Here is a 25,212-nt window from a genome sequence, read left to right on the forward strand (position 1 = left end):
TCAAGAATATCAAAGAAAGTTGATTTTTGAGTTTGTTCTTTACCGTTACCTGACCCGCTTTTGTGAAAATGTCCCACATGCACAATCGGAGCAGATTCAGAGCCAACGTACTGCTAAACCGCAGGTTCGTTTTCCGATTGATGTTCCAATTAGTGTACAAATTATCACATTCAATTGAAGTTACAGAAGTGAACCAATTGCTTAGCCACACTTTTAACTTCGCGTGCGTGGGGTAATGAACAAGGGTGGCTACATAATATATACTACTGGTCTATTGAGATCGAATCTTCCAACAATTTGTAATTTAGTACAATGTATCCTTTGGCATCATTGTGCAGACAGTTGATGTATATTTTTCACTTTATCTGGAGAGCAAATTTAAAAGTTCCAAGCATTCGACTTGCTGCAGTCTGCTGAAGAATATCCAGAAAACAGAGTTTTGTGTTGTTTTTAACCATTGTTGTGCATTTCTTTTCATTACTGTTATCTCCCATAATTCAGATCAAGCAATCATGTCTTGAAAATGGTTGTCAGGAATTAGCTGAGAGGCAAAATTTTCAATCACAAAAATAATTAAATTAGCTGGCGAGACCACTTTAAAAAGTTTTTAAGTAAAAATAAAATAAAATAAAAATGCTGAGATTGCCTCTCCAATCTCCAAGACACCATAAGCTTCTGGGGACCGAGGTGCACCCCAAAACCCAAACAATCGATGATGAATCTGTGGCCTCCCATTTCCTTTGAATCACCACCTACCCTAAAAATGAGAAAACCCCGATAATATACAAAACAACTCTACAAAATACACAGTAAATTCTCAAATATCGCAGGTTCCAATATCGTGGGTTTCTACCAATCGCGAGCAACCTATTGTGTTCCAATGTCATTATCGCGGTACTTAATTTCGACTTATCGCGGTTTCCGAGCTGAAATGAATCACCGTTTGCGTCTGTGTGTACGATTACCTCCTATTACGAGGCTTTTCTTGTTTCTCATGTACAGTTAGTAATCAGGCCAGCATACGTGAAGGAAACAAAATTTAATATTGAATATGCAATGACAGAGATCCTGTAATACTCTACAAGATATAGCACACGCACGCACGCATGCACACAATGGTGCCCAAATATAAAACGATGGACAAAATTAATCGTACCAAATGACAGGGAAAGGTAATGACAATGTGCGAAAAAAAAAATCGAGTTCTTAGATACGTCGGTAAGACGTGAAAGTGCAGCATCTGTGGGCCGCCATTTCCAGATCAATGAACCAACTGTGAATATGTGAACCTGAGTCAAATATCCGTGCAAGGGTTCTTGCCAGCAAAGCACAAACGTCTCATTCCAGTCCTGCGATCCTCAAGTGGAAAGAATGGAAAAAGCACTCAATGTTTTGATCGAGGACCAAACAGGAAAAGAAAAATAAATTTTAAATGCCTTTGAGTGGACCGGTGTCAGGGAAAAACCATTGTGGATTTGAACAGACTTCGATGGACCGGTGAGACGGGAGAAATCATTGCAAATTTACCCACGTTTTCATGAGGCACCCGGGATTGAAGGCTCCAATTCTACCTTGACTCATGGAACTAATCGAGGAGAAGGGATTTATGGCCAGAGATGGGATTATTTTGGAAGAAAGAGGATGCCACCTTGTACCTTCCTGTCCAAGCAGAGGTCTGCTCTGAATCAAGGCAAAGGATCGTTTTACCCTTCTACTATGTGGCAATGCAGCAAGTGCCTTGGTCGTGCACCTCAACGACTCAACAGCCATCACAAGTTCTACATCCACATCTTTGCAACCTCCACCCTCCCCCTCAAGCAGCAGCATCACAATCATCATCTCAGAGCTAAGGCTTGTGTTTTCTCTTTATGGCAGAGTACAGTACGAACAAGTAGGTAATATGTTTACCCTCACCCATCTCGGTTTTGGAAAACATTTAAAAGGTTAAATTTGTATTTTTGTTTAATTTACACTGTATTTATTGGAGTTGCATGTTTATGTTAATGTTAACATGTTTTACACAATTATATATTTACATGTTTATTTCAATTGTGACGTGTTCATTTCTGGCTGCTGTCGATCTTCCTCTACATTTCCTTGAAATCCAGAAACCAAGCCCCCCTTTTCCAATTGGTCCTTGGTTTCCATGATCATGGTTTTAACTATCGCGTCATTTTCCAGCAACCTACCTCCAAGATATTGGAGGGTTCACTGTATAACATGGGAAGTCTCACATTTGAAATATAGTGTCCTCAGTCCGTTTTGACGACATCTTGATAGACAAGAAGCCAGGATTAGTTTCAAGTATCCTTTTAATGCAACAGGGAAAATAGCCATGGCAAAAATGACTCCTAATGTCAACTCTGTAAAATCTTATGAAAATATGCCTCACTCACCTTGAACCCAAAGAAGTTGTAAGAGAAATCTCGATCAGTGATTATTGCTGAATTCAAACGCTGAAATAAAAGAAAACAAAACAAACAAAAGTATATTATTATTCAAAATCAAAATGCAGTTTAATTACGAAGGGATCGAAGACATTAAAGTAGAAATTTAATGAAGTCAAAATATGCAGATAAATAATTGTCACCTCTCCCAGAGCACGAATCACAAGCAAAAAAAATGCATGATCCTGAGCTTTCAAAATCAAATACACCGTATTTCTACATGCGAAACCAGGGCACACAATATTGAAATGGTAAAATAAAATTTCCCTTTGATGAGTTATACTTTGTTGTCAAATACAGAAGTAGCATATTGGTAATGAAACCATTGCACGTTCATGAGCCAAATCGCACGCGAGCCACATGACAAACAGTGTAAAATGCAACAGGATAATTCAGGAATAAAATATTTGGGGGGGGGCAGAGACGAGAGGGTGGTGGGGAGGATATTTTGTGAAAATTACTTTGAGCTCGCTAACACTGAGATTTGTTTTTGTTCTTGAAAACAAAATTGTTGATGCAATGCACACTTTTGATCTGTGGAGTTAATGTGTTGGGATTACCACACCCTTGTGAGGTGTCTGACTGCTGGTGCTGTGCAATTATCAAAGTGCAACAACAACTGAAGAGTATGAACAAACCTTGTTCGTAAACATACAAAAAAAATGAAAAAATACAAATTTGTGGTGGATTTGGGCTGGGTGGGGAAGGGCTTTGGGGAGGGAGGGGTGGGGGAGGCAAAAGAGCATGATGCTGAAAATGCATTTAAATCCTCACAGCACTCGTGAAAACGTTTCAAAACTACCTTTCATTTCTGCAACACAAATCTTTATTGGGAGTTAGTATTTTTTTTTAAAATAAAATTTAATTGATACAAACAACGCCGCAATACACGATTGGAGACGATCGTTGACAAAGTGGCCTTCCTTCAACCATGAGGAGAGAATGATGCCAAATATGGAACAGCTCACAAGTGCATGCTCAGAAAAGCAATCAGTGCATTTTGCTTCAGAAGTCAGTTAGTCGTGAACAACCCACTGAATTTTATCCAAAGTCTTCGTTTTGTATTTAATGGACCTACGGAAGCAAAATTATAGCTCAGGGTGGAAGGGTGGCGTCGCCACAGGGCAATAAAACACACAATGACAATAATTCATAACAAGCAGTGATAAAACTGAGACATGCAAATCAGAGATATTAATCTCACCTGCATTAAAGCAGACAGGATCAAACAGAAATGAGCGCAATTAAGTTACGGGACGTTAAGAACGTTTTACAACAAGGCAAGAGGAGTTGGAGCTATAAAAATGGCAGTTATTCTGATGAATATAAAATACATCAAAACTGGTATTTTCTTCTTATCTCATAATTACAAAGGAATCCTATAATCCAACCACTGATGGCCAAACCATTTTACCTTGCAGAGTTTTCATGAGAAACCAACTACAGTCATGCGCCACTTAACGAGGGGTTACGTTCTGAGAAACGCGTCGTTAAGCGACGTCGTTGTTGTGCGAACATAATTTTTTTTCGTTTTCGAACACCGTACTTACACAAAACTACACACCTCGGCTATATGGTATAGTCTATTGCTCCTCGGATACAAACCTGTACAGCATGTTACTGTACTGAATACTGTCGGCAATTGTAACACACATCCAAGAGAGATGGAAGACACGTTAGTTTTACCTTTGTGCTGTTCATGACGGCCATCGGTGTTGTTAGCAGCAGCTTACAATCGCCTCTCACATCGATTATAGAAAGATGAATAAATAGCGTTTGGATTTTATAAATACGTAATCATTGCATCGATGTTATAATTTATAAATGAAGAAACGAGCTCCTGTCAATTGTGATATATATTTTCGGAACAGTGCGATTGTTTTAACAACATGAAAAGCTTCACCAAAAAGAAATTTGTGTTTTAATTTCGACTGTAACAACGATTTATTCACGGAATTCTTCAATTCAAAGGTAATTTACTTGCTAGAAGGTAAACATGCAAACATTGGTTCAGTTTGAAAGCTGATTTCCTTGAATCCCGATTGAGCACGACCCTGCTTTTTTCGTGGACATTTTATTGACCTCAATGATCGCATTATAACAGGGCCACACTGTCGTTGTTTATAATCATTATGGAGTATTATATACTGTACAGCGTACATAATTGTATGTGCTATTTTTATACGACTGGCAGCGCGACATCGGCGACATCACTCGGCAATAGGAATTTTTCAGCTACATTTTTTTTTCAGTTTTTCAGAGCTGGCAGATCCGTCGTATATGCGATCCGTTGTTGCCCGGAATGTCGTTAAGCGGCGCATGACTGTACTGTATTGTCGGAATTCTGGCGATTGTAAACCGGTTTACTGCCAGAAACTTGCCAAGTGTCAAATGTGTGAGCATCATACTATAATGTGAGGTGTATGAGTTTGTACGACTTGTATGCACTCTTGAACTTCTGATCAAAATAATTTGAAAACTCAGAGTTGTACTCGGGGTGAGTACAGATTAGTTTTAGTGGGCAAAATAAAAATTCAGTCTTGGGGGTTAAGGGAAAGGAGGAGGATGCAAATTCTCTCAACGTAAACACGTATGGCATCGTACGGCTCCTGGTGTTGCGGCCATAGTACGGCATATTGTTGCGAATCTGGAAGCCATGAGCACACAACATACAGGTCCTATAGATCAGTTATTTCGATAAGTACATGTTGCCAGTTAGGGTCCCGACCCTAGTTTAATGGGTAATTAAATGTTCATGCGCTGTGGAGTTATTTTGATAGTTAGTGTTTTTCTTTTATTTTTACACACAAACATCAACGCTGACCAAACCAAATTACCCTCACTTCGCTTCCTTCACCTCGCTCTGGCCGACGTCATGATGGGCGGAGTTCAGGAAGGAGCCGTGCGGCGGCCCTCGACCAATCAGCGTGCAACGACTGAGGTGACCGTCGCCTGGCCAATCAGATCCCGCGACAGGAGGAAAGGGCTCGCGTGACGTCACCACGCCCCCGGGCCAATCAAGGAGCTTGCCGCCCGTTTTGGCCAGTGAGAGACAAAGAGCGATTTTGCGCGCCAAAACCAGCCAGTGAGAGAGGGAGGGTCACGAAGAAGAGCCCCCCCCCCCACTCTGAAGAGGGGGGAACAATTATAGGCGCGGTCTGCGCGTTCGTTGTTCTGGTTCTAGTGAGAAGTGCGCGCACGGGTTTCTGAGTTCTGGCAAGAAGTAAACATCTGCGCGCAGGGCGATTGAGTTCTGGAAGCGTTTGCGCACTGAATGGTCGGTGGCAGAAAGGGTCTTCTCCTGCCAACTTTCGCCCTGCCGACTTCGTTCGCCCGGAGCCCGGTCATGAGGGCGTCTGGATCATCCGGATCGTGTTGGGGGTCCAAGTCCTGCCCCGAGGACCTGGTCCTTGAAGACCGCACGAGGCGGACAGGTCCGAGACAGGCCTCAATAAAGACCATTTGGTCTGATTATTATGGGTGTGTGCGTGTGTGTGTGCGTGGCGCCAGTCAGATAAGTAGTGAATGGTACAAGTGCTTTTGCTTGTATATACGTGTAATTCTTTCATCGGTTTAACTCTGCTCTTGCGTGCTTCCCTCGTTCCCCAATTATTATTGTGAATAAATACCCCGATTGTTAAATGTTTCAGCTCGTTCGTGTCCTTTCCTTCATTGGCTTAGCGTGCTGAGTGTTGGGAAATTAGCCAGGCTGTTGCCGCTGTAACGGGATATTTGGGACCGACGGATCTCGGCGATCAAACCGCTCGGATCGCACACGGTTCGAGTACGCCAAGCGGCGGCTCGTTCTGTACGAGCATCGTCGAGGGTGAATTTCCCCGGTAGGTTGGACCACGTGAGTATTTAGGTAAATTGAAATTGGCAATCGACCCTACCCCACGTGGTCTGTCTATTGGCAAACTTCGGTCCAATAAGGGACCCGTACTCTTCGGACTTTTCCGAAGTAGTACGATCTAAATTCCGGGATATCGGTCGAGTCGACTCCACTGCTCCATCTAGCAGTCGTGCTCACGGCCGACTCCTGGCCTCGCAACAATATTACAGGGGGAAGTAGCTTATTTTTAAGGACAGGTATTTTTTGCAAGGACATCCAAATTCGAATAAGCAATTGTATTAAAATTACCTTGAAATCTGGACTAATAAACATCAAGAGGGTAGACGTGTGTGTGTGTGTGTGTGTGTGTGTGTGTGTGTGTGTGTGTGTGTGTGTGTGTGTGTGTGTGTGTGTGTGTGTGTGTGTGTGTGTGTGTGTGTGTGTGTGTGTGTGTGTGTGTGTGTGTGTGTGTGTGTGTGTGTGTGTGTGTGTGTGTGTGTGTGTGTGTGTGTGTGTGTGTGTGTGTGTGTGTGTGTGTGTGTGTGTGTGAGATTGAATTGTTAGGAAGTTAGTTGTGTGTGGGGAAAAAAAAAAAAGAGATATGCGCGCCGACTCCATAACACCAAAACCATGAAACCTCGCAGCCTGAAACTTTGCGTGCACATGAAGGGAACCCCAAGGAAGTGCAAGAGTGAAAATTTGGTGTTTGGGCGAATTAAAAACACTCCTTTTGAAGATAATTAACAGCCTTATTTAATTATATCCTTCACCAGGCATTCCTCGGCCACCTCGCTCTCTGGGATCTTAAGGCGTATCCTTGGTTACCTAGCTGGGGTCTGAAGCCGCCATGTTTTTTGGCCTGCTCAACCATGCCTTGATTTGGAACAGGCCGCAACAATTTCTTTACGATGAAGTTTTTTTCACTTTCCTCACTCATATTATTGAATGCCTGTTCATCGCTGCGAATTGAATCGCTGGGTACATTGCAATGCTTATAAACGCAGAGATGCCAACGTTCGTGGCTTTATTTCATTTCTGCCCATGCGATGATGTCGAAAATCTCTTAAACTAAGAAGAATTACAAAATTTAAGCTCAAGATTTGAACTTCGCAGCAGTTCTGATGCTAAAATAGCCTTCATTTGTCCAATTCAAGCATATTTGACATTTCGGGCGTCTCCGGTCGGTGTACATTTAAACATGACGGTTCGGTGATTGCTAATCGCATGCCAAGCCAAGTGTGCCATGCTTGCACCAAGCCAAGTGGCACACGATTGCTAATCGCGTGCCAAGTTTCTCATCAACCGTTTTGTTGGAGTGCTTAAGCCACTTGGCGAGCACTCTACAACATTCGCACTGTCACTGAATACTGTTACGTTTGTTAGGGGGGATGTATTCAAAGGGCAGCTGGAATGCATAGTCAGGAAGTATTGTTTGTTCGAGCTGGGAGAATCTTGATGTATTAAGTAGGGACGTGGAAATTTGTTGAGTAAAGGTGCATTTCTGAAAGGGAGAAATGTGTAATCATCAAGTAAATATCGAGAAAAAGGGATTGGGTAAGTTGTCTTTTGTGTTTCCCTTTGACATAACAGTGACAAGCTACGGGAGAGAGGTGTGCAGTGTCCGGAGAAGGGGGGACAAACCCGCACAACTCTGTGAATAACAGGCTGAAAGATAGCCAATGGGAGAGCCTGAAGCTTCAAGAAGGCCAGAGAGGCTGAGAGATAGCCAATGGGAGAGCCTGGAAACTTTGAGAAGGAGACGACGCCAGGTAAGAGTCAGAGGCTGACTTGCAAGAGAGCCAGAGAGTTAGAGGCTGACTCGTAAGAGAGAAACTATCAAGCAGGGACGTTTGACACTCGGACGAGTTTCCACCGACCATTCCCATGTTAACTCCGTGCTCAGAATCGGAAAGAAAGAAAGGAAGGAGAGAGGGAGAAAGCTGGTGGACCGTCGTCTGTTGGTCGTGGTTGAAGTTGAGTTGTGGTAGGACTGGTAGAGCTACGTGCAACCTCTTTGCTCTGTAAAAAAGAGCCGGTGCAACATGAGCCAAGAGCGTCGATTTCGAACTGGGTTCATCTGCCGCCATCGTCCCTCACCTCTCTCCTTGACTAAATGGTGCCGGGTTTGTAAATACGGAAGAGAAAGATTCATTGTTATGTGCTTGTGGCACCGTAGAAAGCAGGGGGGGGTTGCATTTGCTGTACTTTATCATATATATATATATATATATATATATATATATATATATATATATATATATATATATATATATATACATACATATACATATATATATATATATATTTCTTCTGGCCAATGTATCGTGAATTGCTTCATGTCCCCTTCACCCCAAAGAAAATCCCAACATTCGTCCCCCATGGTGCACTCCTCTTTCCCGGTTTCCATCTTTTTTTGTTGTTGTTAATAAAAGTTGCTGATTATTTGATTAACGAATACATGTCACATTCCTCATCCGAGAAGCCTGGTGTTGGCTCAATAGTTAGGGTGGCTGATTTGAAATCCTCGGGTCCTGAGTTTGAGCCCCGTTGGCCACTGAATCAATACCAGGTGGGGTTGACTCAGCCTGTCATCCTTCCAAGGTCGGCAAAATGAGTAACAGTGTACTGGTAATAGGGACACTGCATCAGCGGCAGAGCCATGTCCCAAACCAATGATGCAACCAGCAGCCATAAGGCTGCACTCGAAAGAGGGAGAGATTCCTCGTCCTGTTTTCCTTCGAGTAATTTGGACCACCAGGATTGACATTGTAAGCAACGCCTCCATAAGGAGATTATAACCGTTCGGCATCTACGGGCAAGACCCGACATTTACGGGGAGCAGTGAGTGGCCTCCGTGAACGCAAAAATGCTGTATGTCGATAGACTTGAACGAACTTCAGGGGGAATCACGTATATTGGTCACGTGGTGTTCTACAGTGCAAACGGTGGCGGCTGGCTCGCTGAAAATGTGAAATTTTATTTTACACGACGTTTCCCATTTTTGTATGTTCATCCATAATATGACCCGTCACTTGTGCAGACATAAATAAAAGTAAAAATGCAACGTTTCATTTTTTAAAGTTTCTTCTACTGTTTCGTGGATTGCTTGGTGAAGTCACTCAGTGTGCGTTCAAGCTTCAATCAATGGCAATACCACGGTTCAACCCATTGGTATCCCAGGGGAGTGGGGAAGGGGGTGTCAACCCGTCGGTAGGGTGGGGAGAGTCAACCAGTCGGCAACCCTGAAGGGGGGGCGAGGTCAACCCGTCGGCAACCCTGAAGGGGGGCGAGGTCAACCCGTCGGCAACCCTGAAGGGGGGCGAGGTCAACCCGTCGGCAACCCTGAAGGGGGGCGAGGTCAACCCGTCGGCAACCCTGAAGGGGGGCGAGATCAACCCGTCGGCAACCCTGAAGGGGGGCGAGGTCAACCCGTCGGCAACCCTGAAGGGGGGCGAGGTCAACCCGTCGGCAACCCTGAAGGGGGGCGAGGTCAACCCGTCGGCAACCCTGAAGGGGGGCGAGGTCAACCCGTCGGCAACCTTGAAGGGGGGCGAGGTCAACCCGTCGGCAACCCTGAAGGTGGGCGAGGTCAACCCGTCGGCAACCCTGAAGGGGGGCGAGGTCAACCCGTCGGCAACCCTGAAGGGGGGCGAGGTCAACCCGTCGGCAACCCTGAAGGAGGGGCGAGGTCAACCCGTCGGCAACCCTGAAGGGGGGGCGAGGTCAACCCGTCGGCATGCCTGGGGGGGGGGTCAACCCGTCGGCATGCCTGGGGGGGGGTCAACCCGTCGGCATGCCTGGGGGGTCAACCCGTCGGCATGCCTGGGGGTGGTCAACCCGTCGGCATGCCTGGGGGGGTCAACCCGTCGGCATGCCTGGGGGGTCACAACCCGTCGGCATGCCTGGGGGGTCAACCCGTCGGCATGCCTGGGTGGTCAACCCGTCGGCATGCCTGGGGGGGTCAACCCGTCGGCATGCCTGGGGGGGGGGTCAACCCGTCGGTATGCCTGGGGGGGGGTCAACCCGTCGGCATGCCTGGGGGGGTCACAACCCGTCGGCATGCCTGGGGGTCAACCCGTCGGCATGCCTGGGGGTCAACCCGTCGGCATGCCTGGGGGTCAACCCGTCGGCATGCCTGGGGGGTCAACCCGTCGGCATGCCTGGGGGGTCAACCCGTCGGCATGCCTGGGGGGTCAACCCGTCGGCATGCCTGGGGGGTCAACCCGTCGGCATGCCTGGGGGGTCAACCCGTCGGCATGCCTGGGGGGGGGTCAACCCGTCGGCATGCCTGGGGGGGGTCAACCCGTCGGCATGCCTGGGGGGGGGTCAACCCGGCGGCATGCCTGGGGGGGGTCAACCCGGCGGGATGCCTGGGGGGGGGCAACCCGTCGGCATGCCTGGGGGTCAACCCATCGGCATGCCTGGGGGGGTCAACCCGTCGGCATTCCTGGGGGGTCAACACGTCGGCATGCCTGGGGGGGGGTCAACCCGTCGGCATGCCTGGGGGGGTCAACACGTCGGCATGCCTGGGGGGTCAACCCGTCGGCATGCCTGGGGGGGGTCAACCCGTCGGCATGCCTGGGGGGGTCAACCCGTCGGCATGCCTGGGGGTCAACCCGTCGGCATGCCTGGGGGGGTCAACCCGTCGGCATGCCTGGGGGGGTCAACCCGTCGGCATGCCTGGGGGGTCAACCCGTCGGCATGCCTGGGGGGTCAACCCGTCGGCATGCCTGGGGGGTCAACCCGTCGGCATGCCTGGGGGGGGTCAACCCGTCGGCATGCCTGGGGGGGGTCAACCCTTCGGCATTCCCAGCGGGGAGGGGGTCAACCATCGGTATCCCTAGCGGGGAGGGAGTCAACCGACAGTATCCCTAGTGGGGAGGGAGTCAACCCGTCCATATCCCTTGGGGTGGAGTCAGCCTGTCCAGATCCCAAGGGGAGGGGGGGGTCAACCCATCAGCATCCCTGGGGGAGGGTCAACCTGTCGGCATCCCCAGCAGGGAGGGAGTCAACCGACAGTATCCCTAGTGGGGAGGGAGTCAGCCCGTCCATATCCCTTGGGGGGGGGGGGAGTCAATCCCTCCGTATCCCCCAACCCGGTCCATATCCCTGGCGTGGGGGGAAGTCAACCCGTCTACAATTCCAGGCATTACCCCCTCCATTTGGGCTGGTTCTTTGCGAGTGTTCCAAATTATTGATACAATAGCATATGAGCAACATCGGCATTCACAGTATAGCAGCCACACGCAATGGACGTGATTCATCACTCCATGCAAACTACTTGCACTGTTTTATGACAGACCATAAAATGCATGATCTGAGAAGTCTGTAGTGATAAATTTCACAGCAGAGACTGCATTGCTGAAAACAAACAAACAATCAGACAATTCAGTTCGTACAAACAATCAAGTCAGTGTCGAAGAAACCAATGTTTCAAACTTTGCTGATAAAATTTTGGATTTTGAATTGAACATCAAGTTCTCAACATTATTTTTTTAGCTTATCTGGAATTTAAATTCCAGATAAGGTATTGTCATCGTTCACCGGCTGTCCGTCTCCGGTTTCGACTTTTCCGCCCAAACCGCTGGGCCGATACGGCTGAAATTTGGCAGCAACTCCCGACTGGTAACAAGGATTGCAAAGCATCAGGATAGGGGTCCTGATGGTGGAGTAAATTTGTGGTTTGACCCCCAAAAAATTGATACAAAAGGTTTTTCAACGGTTTTGGGTAGGTTTTGACCTCCAAAATAACATACTAAAAATCTACTCAAATCCACCTCCCAGAAAGGGCCTATTTTCAAGATGGCGTCCAAAATGGCCGCCATGGGCTTAAATTTCCATAGAATGTGCAATAGCTGGCCTACATTTGTGATTTTTGTGTCAATTTCTATGTTTTGGAGGTCAACAAATCCAATGAAACCATTTTCAAAGCTGATCAGTGATGGGAAAAACCTTAAATCCAAGATGGCGTCCAAAATGGCCCCCATGGGCATAAAATTGCTACTAAATTGTCAATAAATACCGTGCATGTGATATATGTGTTGATTTCTATGTGTTGGCGGTCAACAAATCCACTGATATCATTTTCAAAGTTCATCAGTGATGGAAAAGCCTTAAATTCAAGATGGTGTCCAAAATGGCCCCCCAAAATGGCCGCCACGGGCATAAATTTGCTACTAAATTGTCAATAAATGCTGTGCTTGTGTGATGTATGTGTCGATTTCTATGTTTTGGAGGTCAACAAATCACCTGATATCATTTTTAGAGTTGACTAGTGATGGTAAGGCCTTAATTCCAAGATGGCGTCCAAAATGCCCCCCCCCCCAAATGGCCACCATGGGCGTGTACTTGTTTTAAAACAGGCAATAAATGGACTACATTTGTAGTGTTTGTGTTTATTCCTATGTTTTGGAGGTCATGCCCAATCCTTCAAATAGTGTCTACCTGAAAAGTTGTCCCGTGTGTAGTGATCAGAATTAATTGACCATCTTGTGCATAACATAAATAAAAATATGCTTTGGTAATTTAGAAAGTAATAAATTAATCGGCTCTCACAATGATCACCATTTCCTCTAGAACGTACTTTCAATTAAAATGCCTTCAAGTTAGGGTAACTCGAAAACATCAACGAAAGTTCGTTCATTGAAGTAGCATTTACCATGGATAAACTATGCTTCCTCTTCGTCCTCCGATACTGTCTTGTTGAAAGGATTTTCGCAGGTATCAAGTTGACAGGGTCCGCAGACGCTGTGGCATGGCAGACCGTATCCCCTACAGCTACAGCGACTTGTTCTACAGCCAGTTGTGCAGTTGCATCGGATCATCTTCAACAACTTTTCTGGAGCAGCGTCCTTGTCTGACATGACTGGAACTAGTTTATTGTCCTCCAGTTTCCAACCCCAGTCTGTTGCCTTCAAGTTTCCGTTCCTCCCCATCCAGACCATAATCTGATGGTATACTCTCAGAGAGTGAAACCTTGTTGAAGACGCTGTTGGTGGCAGACGTTCTGGGGTGACAAACGACTTAGCTGAAGCCAGTTTCTTCACAAAGACATTATATCGCAACTTGGCGAGGGAATCACAGGGATGTCCTCCAAATAATACTTTCATGGCATTGTTGCCGTTTTCCACGACCATGTCTCTTGTTTGGTTGGGGACAAGGAAGGCGTTTGCACAAGTCTTGATTGCTGAATCCCCCTTTGCCAGTTTCTGAAATGCTGACTTTTTTCCAATTCCAAATACTCGAGTTGTCGAGTCACACCCAGTGAAGGCATGAAGGAAGAGAAGATGTGGGCATAGCTCTTCACCCAATGATGCTTTCAGCTGGTTGATATTGTGCACCATTCCAGTTCCTGGATGAATTGTCAGAACGAGAATACAGTTCTTTGTTGTCGACGCTAGCGTAATGCAATAATAGCACCAACAGATCTGTATCTTCTCCAATCAGGGTAGTTGATTGTTGGTATGACGATGTCACTGCCGCTTTTACTATGTCTACATCAGTATCCCCTGGTGCATGAATTACGTTCAAGCCAATTTTCTTCATTTCCTCACTGATGAGGTTGATGAGCTGTTGCTTGTTGGAGCTCCTGGACAGGAACTCATCCTTTTTGCCAGAGAATTCTGTTCCAGGTGTGAAGCTGACTTCGGGATGAACAATATGGCCACGGCGCTTGTGTGTATTGTCCTTAATAGATGGTCCATCATCATAACCATCAAAAACGACTGTTGCTTTTCCATAGTGACGAATAGTGAAGTCAGCATACGACTTGACTATCACATTGAAACTGTCCCCGGCTGTCCATGACAAACGATGCAGCAAGGAGCCACCATCAAGAACATAGTGCTCAGTTTGGGGAACAGAGTCAGACACGGTATCATTTGACACTTTGGCAGAATGGTCTCTGATAGCTTGAACTAATTGAGGTTTGTCAGCCTTTCTGAAAATACCTATACCCTCAAACAGGGCAGGGGGAAATGGGCTCAGCTCATAGCCCATGACATCTTCCAACGAAATGTCTCCTGTTTTTGACACAACAAGAAATCTTTGAATGAGTAGAGCAGGGTCAATTGCTCTGTCTGGACCAAGTTTGACTGAAGATACATCTCCAAGTGTTTTGGCTCTGTCTTTTCATTTGAAGGAAGATGTGAAAGCGGGTTTATTGACCATACTTTCCATAATCTTCTCTCAAACAGACTTATGCTCGTGGACATTCACATCCGACGCGGCCACCACTCCAGTCACAACATTTCTTAGTGAGGGATCTGGAGAAAACTGAGAGCATTCACTGAGTTTTGAACTGATTTTGGCTAGGTCAAAAGCATCTTTCCATCCTTGCGCCACTAGATTCCTTGTGTTGTTCACTAGTCGTGTACAAAAAATCAGTGAATTCCTGCATCGCACTGTTATATTCCGACGTGACCGGCATTGACATTGTCCATAGAGACCGTTGTTCTTCACCCATCCCACTTCCGCGTGTTAGGCCACCAGTGCTCTTCAGGGATCTCATCAAGGTCTGTTCGATGACAAGATCAGGGCTTAGACCCGCCCAGAACTTATTACTCCGTCGGATGACATGGAATCCATCTGCAAACTTGCGGAAGACATCTGGATGATTCTGTTCTAGCTCTGTCATTTCTTGAAGATACAAGTAAGAAGACTTCAGGTAGTTATAATAGCCAGCTGCAGCAAATATTGGCAGACATTCAGTTACAGCATGTAGAAACATAGAAACATATAAACATATAAACATTACCTCCGAAACATAGAAATTGACACAAAAATCGCAAATATAGGCCAACTAGTGCCCATTCTATGGCAATTTAAGCCCACGGCGGCCATTTTGGACGCCATCTTGAAAATAGGCCCTTTCCGGTAGGTGGATTTGAGTACATTTTTAGTATGTTATTTTGGGGGTCAAACCCTACCCAAAACCGTTAAAAAACCTTTTGTATCAATTTTTTGGGGGTAAGGCTATTTTTTGTTGTAGATTTACCCGACTATGATGTTAAATTGCAGAGGCCATGGAGATCACGTGACCGGAAGTGTCAAAATGGCAGTCCTTCAAATTCCTTCTAAAATCTTCTTCTTGAGACCCGACAGTGAGAATGCTACCAAATTTGGGTTTCAACATTAGGACAGGGCTCAGATAAGCTACAAGTCCAGTGGTCCTATTTTTCATTGATAATATTTACTTATGAGTTCAGCCTTAACCAAACAGACTTGTCAGAGACTATTCGTGTTTTTCTTTCCAAGATAGCCAAGATATCAGTGTTTGGCCTGGATCCATTACCTGAGTGATGCTGAAATGGATTGCTTGCACATGGGACTGGTTGGAATTCCATGACTTTGCACAGAAGTAAATGCTCACTGCAGAATGACAGAAATTTTACATTTATAATTAATGATACAAGAGACATTGATGTTGTTTTCTCATCTGTCAATGTTTTCTGTCTACCCAAGCTATGAGCCTAGATACGGGGCTGTTTGTAACCCTTAGCGAGTCAAATAACCAGATGATTTGCAAGTGACATGTCTGACTTTTGTTGTGCAGATTTAGCTGTAAGACGAGCTCGTCGGATTTATTCAGTTCAGTTCCTCTCAAAAACGAAAGGATCGCACAATAGGGATCAATTTTTTGAAAATGAAGACCAGGACTGATCTCACAATGCAATTCAAGTCCGATTTATGGGACGATAGAGGAAAAAAAATAAAAATAAAAAAAAAAGAGAGTTCTGATTGGCTACGCAGTCAACATGGCTCCTGAAAGTGGCAAAAGTCAAAAACTCCTGAAAAGCCAATCAGTTATGAGGCATGAATAACATTGTACTATACCAATTACAAAAACATGATAAAATTAGATAATTATTAAAAGGTGGTAGAAGTCCAACATTGAGGAAAGTGTGAAATTACATATTAATATTAACCTTTCGCCTCAATTTGCAGTGCTGTGCTTGCAGACTTCAGACCAAATGATGCAAAGTAATTAGCATGTACTATTTATAATATTACTCACAATGAAAGCGGTATAAAGCAGGCAAAGCTCTCTGGGAGCACTCCGATTACAGTGCCACCCCACCCTCTCAGGCCCTCCCACAAAACACCATCGCCTCCAGGGAAAGCTTTGCTCCATCAGCCCGTGGAGAGGCAACAAGGGGCCTGCAAATCGTAATGCTGTGGGGGAAAGTACTAGGAGGTAACCGTCAGGAACGAGACGTTAATCTGGTCGTACCGTCCATTAACCACAAGCCCACAAAAGATGGAATAATCACCTATGTGCCTCCTATGCACCTCCTACACCTAAGGTGAACGTGAAAGGACTGTGAAACTGCATCGTGCAGCATAGTCGATTTTATTGTTGTTCCACATGCAGACTTTTTGACTTACAGTTCATTCAATAGCCACTATAAGTGGCTTGGGGTCAACAGAATTGGAAGTTGAAAACTTCAAATAGACATGAAAGCTATTGCGAGGGGTTTATTGAGAGTGCAACAGCTATCTTGACCATGCACATAGTAAAGCAGAATGCAAAGTACAACAAAAAGGAAATTAATTAAACAGGTAATGCTTTGGATGGTACAGGGGTAGCACACTTGCCTTTGAGCTATCTCGTCTGGGTTCGAGTCCTGGCACAACTATAAGCTGTCAGATTGGTGATTCACAGGAAAGGTATTTAGTCATAAAATGCAGCAGCCTTCAGATAGATGTTAATCTGGATGTCACATCTGATAGCATTAGTTGGTGGGCATTAAAGATTATATGGAGTCTTTCACAAAGAGCATGCAAATGATAGCACTCTGGATTTAAAATTCTTGCCACCTTCAATCAAGCATTATGCCTGGCCAGTCGGTTCATGGGAAAAAAATAAATAAATAAAACAAATAACCAACTAACTTGGGCCAAAAACATTCCCAGACAGACCCCACAAGAATATAGGAAGTGGTGGTGGTAGTAGTAGTAGTAGTAGTGGTAATTTAATGCAACCAAAACCGGCAAGGCTCAAAACATAAGGGGTAATGGGAAGTTTTCACCTTATATGTGGAAGATAAGGAGAATTACTTTTGGCAGTAACACAAAAAAAATAAAAATAGAGGGGCACTCGGGAGAGCGCATACCTCCGCCATGGCAATGCCTGATCCACAAGAATATATCTGGCCCAATACATTTTTCAAATGTCATTCTATAAATCGTTTTTGGCCCAATCTTTCAATGGTGAAAAATCACTTAGAAGATTAAATAATTCTTGTATACAGATCCAGATTCAGATCTTCACTTAAATCGAATCAATTCGTCCTTGCCACACACCCAACCTGTCCACCAAGTTTTGTTCGAATCCGTCCACAACTTTTTGAGATATCGTGCTTGCTATCATTTTTGGCCCCATCTCTCAAGGGTGAAGAATACTTTTTAGCAGTGTCTCACGTAGCGAACGCTGCTCATAGAGAGCAAGGCGTTGTTGTTGTTCTTCTTCTTCTTGTGAAGACAAAACCTTAATCTCTCGGACTCGGCTCTTGTATATACAACATTCGGATCGCCTTAAATACTGAGCACATGTACACATCCTCACATAGACGGTGCCTTTTGAGAGCGTCTATCATGAACTTTTAAATATATTCGGACATTTGCTTTAAAGTTTCGAAAAGTCCACGTTACTATTTAAAGGTTATTCCATTTATCGTATTGTAATTTCGTAAATACATTATTTATTTCGTAAATACATAAATACATTATGACGGGTTTCGCTATTGGCTTAAAGAAGTCACGTGACGAAATATCGGAAGTTGTTTTTTTTTATTGATTTTTATTCCATTTATCGTATTGTAATTTCGTAAATACATTATTTATTTCGTAAATACACGATATATCGTAAATACATAAATACATTATGACGGGTTTCGCTATTGGCTTAAAGAAGTCACGTGACGAAATATCGGAAGTTGTTTTTTTTTTTTATTGATTTTTTTTTTTAGCCGACAAAACCTTTCGGACGCTGCTCTTGGACACATTTGTCCTTGTTAAAATTGTAGTAGTCTGATCCGGATCTTAACCAAAATCGAATCAGTTCGTCCTCGTCACACACCAAAACTATCCACAAAATTTCATCAGAATCGATCCACAACTTGTACACAAACATCCTGTACACAAACACAGAAAAACAAACAAAGACAGAACGGGGTGAAAACAAAACCTCCTTCACCTCCAGTGGTGGAGGTAAAAAAAAAAAGCAATGTAATGGTTGACATTTATGCAGAGAGCATTAAAAAAAGAAGTCAACTTTGGCAGTGCATCTTGAATTGACCATAAGTTAAAAGGTCCAGAAATGCAATCATATTACAAGTTGAGAAGCATCTGTTTCTTTGTGCGTTAATTTTGCTTCTGTACACTCCTCGGCCACTGCACGGAATGAGTTGACAATGGGTGGTTGTACGAGGGATGTGCACAGGAAGATTTTAGACATATAAAAAAATCCATAGCCCCCAGGGTTCAGGATGGAGGTTGGGGGGGGGGGGTTACATCAATTCTCTCGATACAAATGCACATCCTATTGTACCGCTCCCAGCATGAGGTGGTCTTACAAGTCATGCTGAAATATGCCAATTCTCCATTTAAAAACCATCATCATAGCAGGTGGCAGGTGGGGGTGGGAATTAACCCCTCCGTAAGGACAACTTCTTTGTTAGTAAATTAAAATGAAGAAACAAAAAAAAATGAATGAAAGCACAAATAACATGGAAAGTGCAAAGACATTATGTCAGCATTCAATGAGAATCCCAAAACAAATAAACATGACAAAGAAACAGCAGGTCACATAAAACGGCTCATTTTGATAGGCCTCGGAGAAAATTAATTGAGAATGTCAGACATGTTACATCGGGGTTACAACATGTGAAGGCAGTCACATACTATATAAAGACCTGTTGTAGGCAGACCAGCAAGTGCATGTGCCAAATTTCACAAGTCAAAACTCATGAAAGAAACCACAAACTGAAAATAAATCAGGTGGAATAAAATAATAATAACAAGCAGCCATAGACTGGTACTTACGAAATCGTCAACTTGACCTCTGACCTTATCTAATAAAAGCTGTCTCTCGAGAAGGTCGCGACGCAAACTAGAAGTTTCTACGATGATTCTGTACCAAACCATCAAAAATCAAATGTTTTGGATGTTTGACCTCACCGTGACCTTGACCTTTGACCGATTTTGACCAAAATCTAATCAGCGCTAGCCACCACCCCCCTGAATCACGTGGTGTAATTTGACATTGGTAGCTTCTTCCGTTCTAGAGTTATCATTTTTTTGATGTTTGACCTCACTGTGACCTTGACCTTTGACCGATTTTGACCAAAATATAATCAGCACGAGCCATCACCCTCCTGCATCACGTGGTGTAATTTGACATTGGTAGCTTATTCCGTTCTCGAGTTATCTGTACCAAACCATCAAAAATCAGATATTTGACCTCACTGTGACCTTGACCTTTGACCGATTTGGACCAAAATCTAATCAGCACTTGCCATCACCCTCCTGAATCACTTGGTGTAATTTGACATTGGTAGCTTCTTCCGTTCTCGAGTTATAGTGCCTACAAACAAACAAACAAACATACATACAAACAAGCAGTCATAGACTGGTATTTATGAAATCGTCAACTTGACCTCTGACATTGTCTAATAAAAGCTGTCTCTCGAGAAGGTAGCGACGCAAACTAGAAGTTTCTACGATGATTCTGTACCAAACGATCAAAAATCAAATGTTTTGGATGTTTGACCTCACCGTGACCTTAATCTTTGACCGATTTTGACCAAAATCTAATCAGTGCTAGCCACCACCCTCCTGAATCACGTGGTGTAATTTGACATTGGTAGCTTCTTCCGTTCGAGTTATCTGGACCAAACAATCAAAAATCGGATATTTGACCTCACTGTGACCTTGACCTTTGACCGATTTCGACCAAAATCTAATCAGCACTTGCCATCACCCTCCTGAATCACATGGTGTAATTTGACATTGGAAGCTTCTTCCGTTCTTGAGTTATCGTGCTGACAAACAAACAAACAAACAAACAAACGGAAGTCATCAATATACTTACGAAATCGTTAGATTTCGTAAGTAACAAACAAACAGAAACGGAAGGCATCGATATACTTACGAAATCTTTAGATTTCGTAAGTAATAATAACAACAATAATAATAATAAAATAAAAACATTGCTCCACTCCATACGTCCATCAAATCCAAAAGAGCAACATCAATAACATTATTTATACTCCCTAAATTCACAAATATCAAAAGCATGTCGACGGGGTTATTAACCTCCGCCATCGAAGATGGACGGAGGTTACTGTTTTCACCCATCTGTTTGTGAACAGTTTTACGGAAAAACTCCTTGACAGATTTCGACGAAACTTGGCGGGGCGATCAGGTATGGTCCAAGGATCATGCCGTTAGATTTTGGACTTGGTCCAAAGTGCAATATGGCTGCTATGGTGGCCATTTTAAAAAATATATTTGAATTTTTGTTTTTGCATTTCAACATGTTTTAAGTGATTTCCACCCCCCCCCCCCCTGCCCAAAAAAAAATGTTAGAGAAAAAAAAAATGTTGCAACTTTTCTTTCAACAAAATTTCGATTTTTTTTTTTTTTTGCATTTCTACATGTTATAAGTGATTTCCCAAAAAAAAACATGCCAAAATTATAATTGGGGCTTATTTTGGAACTTCAGGTGGATATACCCACGTAAAATCTATTTGTCTCAAGGAATCTAGTTATGACGAATGAATTGAGTATGTAAAAGTTAAAAGTAAAAGGGAAAGTTGCAAACTATAACTCTGTGAGCACTGTTGACGTCAAATTGAATGAATAGGATATCAGGTTCACTTGAGTGACCCAGCAGTATTGGCGGCGAAGGTTTTGCACTCTACCGAGTGCTCCCCCTAGAGTTTCTCCTGTTTGAGGGAGAAATACTTAACAGCATCCCCCCCAAAAAATTGGCAAAGGGTGATCATCCACCACTTCCTACTTCACCAAACATACTGTACATCCAACAGAAATATATATATATATATATATATATATATATATATATATATATATATAAATAAATTAATATATCAATATATATAAATAAATTAATATATCAATAAATTAATTAATATATAAGCCACGATATGTATAAATCAATATATATAAATATATATGTATACATATATGTATGTTTTTTTTATTTTTAAAAGCATCAAAGCCGTTTCCCTCTTTACTCGGTCTGCAAATTCACCCTCCCCCACCCCAACCTCAATAATCCCGCTACCTCTGCTCTCCTCTTCTCTCAAACAATCTATCCGATTATAATGCTTGCAAAATGAGCAGCACGAGGGGAAAAAGGGAACGGTGCGGTATGGGGGATGTAGGGCTCACCCTGAAAATTTTCTACTTATTTTGCACCGCTGCCTCATTTCACATTCTTTTACCTCGATAGACGTGCACTCTTCCTCACTCAAACCTCCCCAGACAGTCACCCATGCCGCCTCTTCTCATTCCACCTCTCCAAAGCAATTGACATTTCAATTTTCCTCATTTCCTTTCTTGCAACTCCCCGAAATCCCCAACTTGTCATTATTATTATTATTCTAGCTGTGGTTTTTGTAACATCACATCACTACAATTCCCCTGATCCGATTGCTAAAACTCTTCCACCTTCTCTTGCTCGGCTCCCTTATCTCTCTCAATCCAATCTTTCTTCTAACACGTCTCACCACAGCAATCTCTTCAGTTGTCCTCCTTACTATTCACCGCCACGACCCAGCATTCATACATCCCCTTTCTCCCCGAAACTCTCTCAGCCTTGCGTTTTTCTTTATTTATACGCACTGCCCACCAATCTCCACAAGTCCTCCATCCATCGGAACCATACTCTGTGTAGAGCGTTGGTGCTGCCGAAGCAGTCTCCTTGGCTATTGGGCACAATCCTGGCTAAAGAGGCGCCACTCCGACACAGGATACCTACCAGCAAGCTGGCACTCATTTCGAAGACCTCGGAAGGATGACAGGCAGTCAACCCCACCTGGTATTATTTCAACAGCTGAGTGGGATTTGAACTCAGGATCCTCGGATCCTAAGCCCACCACCCTAACCATCAAGCCAACACCAGGCATACAAGTCTCTCATATTACCCCAATCACAATCCCTACACCTCTTGCAAATGAATCTTGATGTTTGGCGATGAAACTAATAATATTAATAATAACAACAACAACAACAAGTTGTCAAGTTTAATCAGTGCATAAAGAAAGAAAAAAAAATTTTTTTTTTAATCCACAGGAGCAGATGTAATCACAAACACCTCCAGACTCAGCAAAGAGACAGGACAAAGAGAATGGAACAAAAAAAATACGGTATCCATCCAGGCAAGGAGACAGGAGGAAGCAAGTAAGGGAGGAGGGCAGAGGAGAAATAGGGGGCGAAGGGTGGGGGTGGGATGAGGTGCAGCGGGGAACGATTGGAGGCAACAGCCAGGAACGGAAAGATATGAATCGCCCAGCCTTTCCCTTAAAAATTGAGCACATCAAAAGGGGCATGGGCATTTCCATCCATCACACTGCTGGTTTCATGGTGACTCAGGTGCATGCCTTGGCTGGAAGAACAATGCAGTTGGCACTTTGAATTAAAAAATAAAAAATAAATTTAAAAACCCATTCCATCTCCCAACCTGATCAAATAAAGCAGGGAAAAAACAAAAGGCGACACAGGAGTGATGGCATGCACACATATCAAACAAAATTGACCAAACAAAGAGCCTGCAAGCAGCAAGTAGCAGAAAATCCTTAATGAGGTCTGATGGGAAAAATCCAGAAATACGACTGTCCTCAAGAACCAAAAGTCGTAGTATATAAAAGAGAAGCAATCATGCAAAACTTGGAGGAAAATGTTAAAAGGTCAGAGAACCGAAGAAACAAGGTATGCACTTCCATTGTTCGGTGCATCAGCAGACAGAACGCTTAAAATTCCATGTTTAAAGCAGAGCAGTGAAAGTGAGAGCCCATTTGATATGGTGTGCAGGCCACAACGACCAGCTTGGGAACTGAAAAAAAACTCGAGTTTCAGACATCAGGGGTGGGCATTTCACTGATTTACAGCATAATAGAACTTTGGCGCTGCCACGGTGATGAGATTCTGAAATGCTGTTAAATCGCAAAGCAAGTAATGATGCCGAGAAATTGCCGAAGTGGCATGCTGGTTGTGTGCACTACTATTGGCAGGAATCCGACGCCAGTCATGCAGCACACACAATCGAGAGATTTGAACCTTCATTGAATAAATCAAAGGGTTTATCAATCTCGTTATCAAATAAGACATACCTCTTTGTTTTCCAAGATGATATCCAGAGTTTCTTTCGATATCATGGGCGAGTGCTTTTCATTGCTTGGGTTGGTGTAGTTGTAAAGATCATCCATTACATCTAGAGTGAGGCATCAGATGGAAGGAAGAGAGGTTATTGTGCATTACCAATTCAACAAACATGATCATGTGTGACCACACATACTGCAGGGGCAAGGGAGTGAACACAGTCAAGAAGCTGTCACACTCACTGTTCATTTGGACTTCGTTTTGTTATTACTATTATTATGACAAAACAGACATGCCAGTGGAGATTGACCAAAGTGAGACATAAATGTTTCACATCTAAACTTGCTCACATGCAAAAGTTAACAACACATTCCAAGGCAAACAAATATCAGTGTGTGCTGGAAATGCCATGATTTTATGTATGCCTTTAGGGGGTTTCTACGGGCAAACGGACATGTGACGTCAGTCATGGAAACATGATGCCAATCTCTCCAGGCTAGGATTATGAGCTGGGAACCAAAACCACACCAGTGAGAGCAATGCAACAAAATTACCCCCGTGTGGGGGTGACTGTCATCTCTATAATACCACAAGTTCTCATTGTTCAGTTATGACCGAAGACTACTGCGCAGCACGAACTGCGCAGTTTGGTTAAAGATGACTCGGCATTTTGGCGCGCGCGCACGAAATTATATTTTAAAAATAAATGCTGACGTTTACATTTCGGGTTTTGAAACTTTTGCACCTTCGGCGGAAAATGTATAAATATACAAGGTCCGCTGCTATGCAATGACACCATTCACTAACTTTTACCATGCCCAGTAGAGAATATATAGCCTCCTGAAGGTCGGGCAGTTTTTGCAAACTTTGAAGTCACGTGACACGAAAACGAAAGCAAAATTCGAAAATCCGTCCGAGCAAATTTAAATATTGTCCTATAGATTCATATGCTGCAATCAAATTCAAGATCGCTTGAGAAATGTAGGAGGAGATAGAATTTGAAAATCGTCATTTTCGCATTTTTTGCCAACTTTGAAGTCACGTGACACGAAAACGAAAGCGAAATTCGAAAATCCGTCCCGACCAAATTTAGATATTGTCCCATAGATTCATATGCCACAATCAAATTCAAGATCGCTTGAGAAATGGCGGAGGAGATAGAATTTGAAAATCGTCATTTTCGCAACTTCAAAGGTCTCGTGACCTTGACCTTCGGTAGGTGACCTTGAATGTCATACCATCGTGTATGTCTCACCGACCTCTATCAGGATCATGAATGACCAGATCTCCCGCTTCAACTTCATTGTGTACGGACGGACGGATCGAAAAACATCGACACCCATATTATGTCATGCTCGAAGAGATGACCGAACAAGGAGTTGCAAACTCTACACCGAGCCGATAAACAAACAATCATAACAGCACCATTCAAATAAAACAGTACAAAAGAAGTGAGAGCCCAAGTGACCCCATATACTATTTTTAATGGCATTAATAATGATGATGAGGAATTAATAAAATAAAATAAAACATAATGAAATTCTCTGCAATGTAACCCCAATTACTGGGAAAAAAAAAATTCAACAA

At 43.7% G+C, this 25,212-nt stretch overlaps 1 protein-coding gene across 1 annotated transcript in view; it reads right to left on the minus strand.

The window, feature by feature from the left end:
* RRM1 (ribonucleotide reductase catalytic subunit M1) overlaps positions 1-25,212 on the minus strand; it is a 399,179-nt gene that overhangs the window by 335,909 nt on the left and 38,058 nt on the right. The window contains exons 4-5 of the mRNA XM_085885025.1: positions 23,637-23,737; positions 2,397-2,456 (exon numbers count right to left, since the gene is read on the minus strand). Of these exons, the coding sequence (XP_085741151.1) occupies positions 2,397-2,456; positions 23,637-23,737 (161 nt within the window). The remainder of the gene's footprint in view (positions 1-2,396; positions 2,457-23,636; positions 23,738-25,212) is intronic.

Source organism: Eptatretus burgeri, chromosome 6, assembly GCF_056783735.1.
Source record: "Eptatretus burgeri isolate ZD-2024b chromosome 6, Ebu_testis_v1, whole genome shotgun sequence".
NCBI classification, from domain to species: Eukaryota; Metazoa; Chordata; class Myxini; order Myxiniformes; family Myxinidae; genus Eptatretus; species Eptatretus burgeri.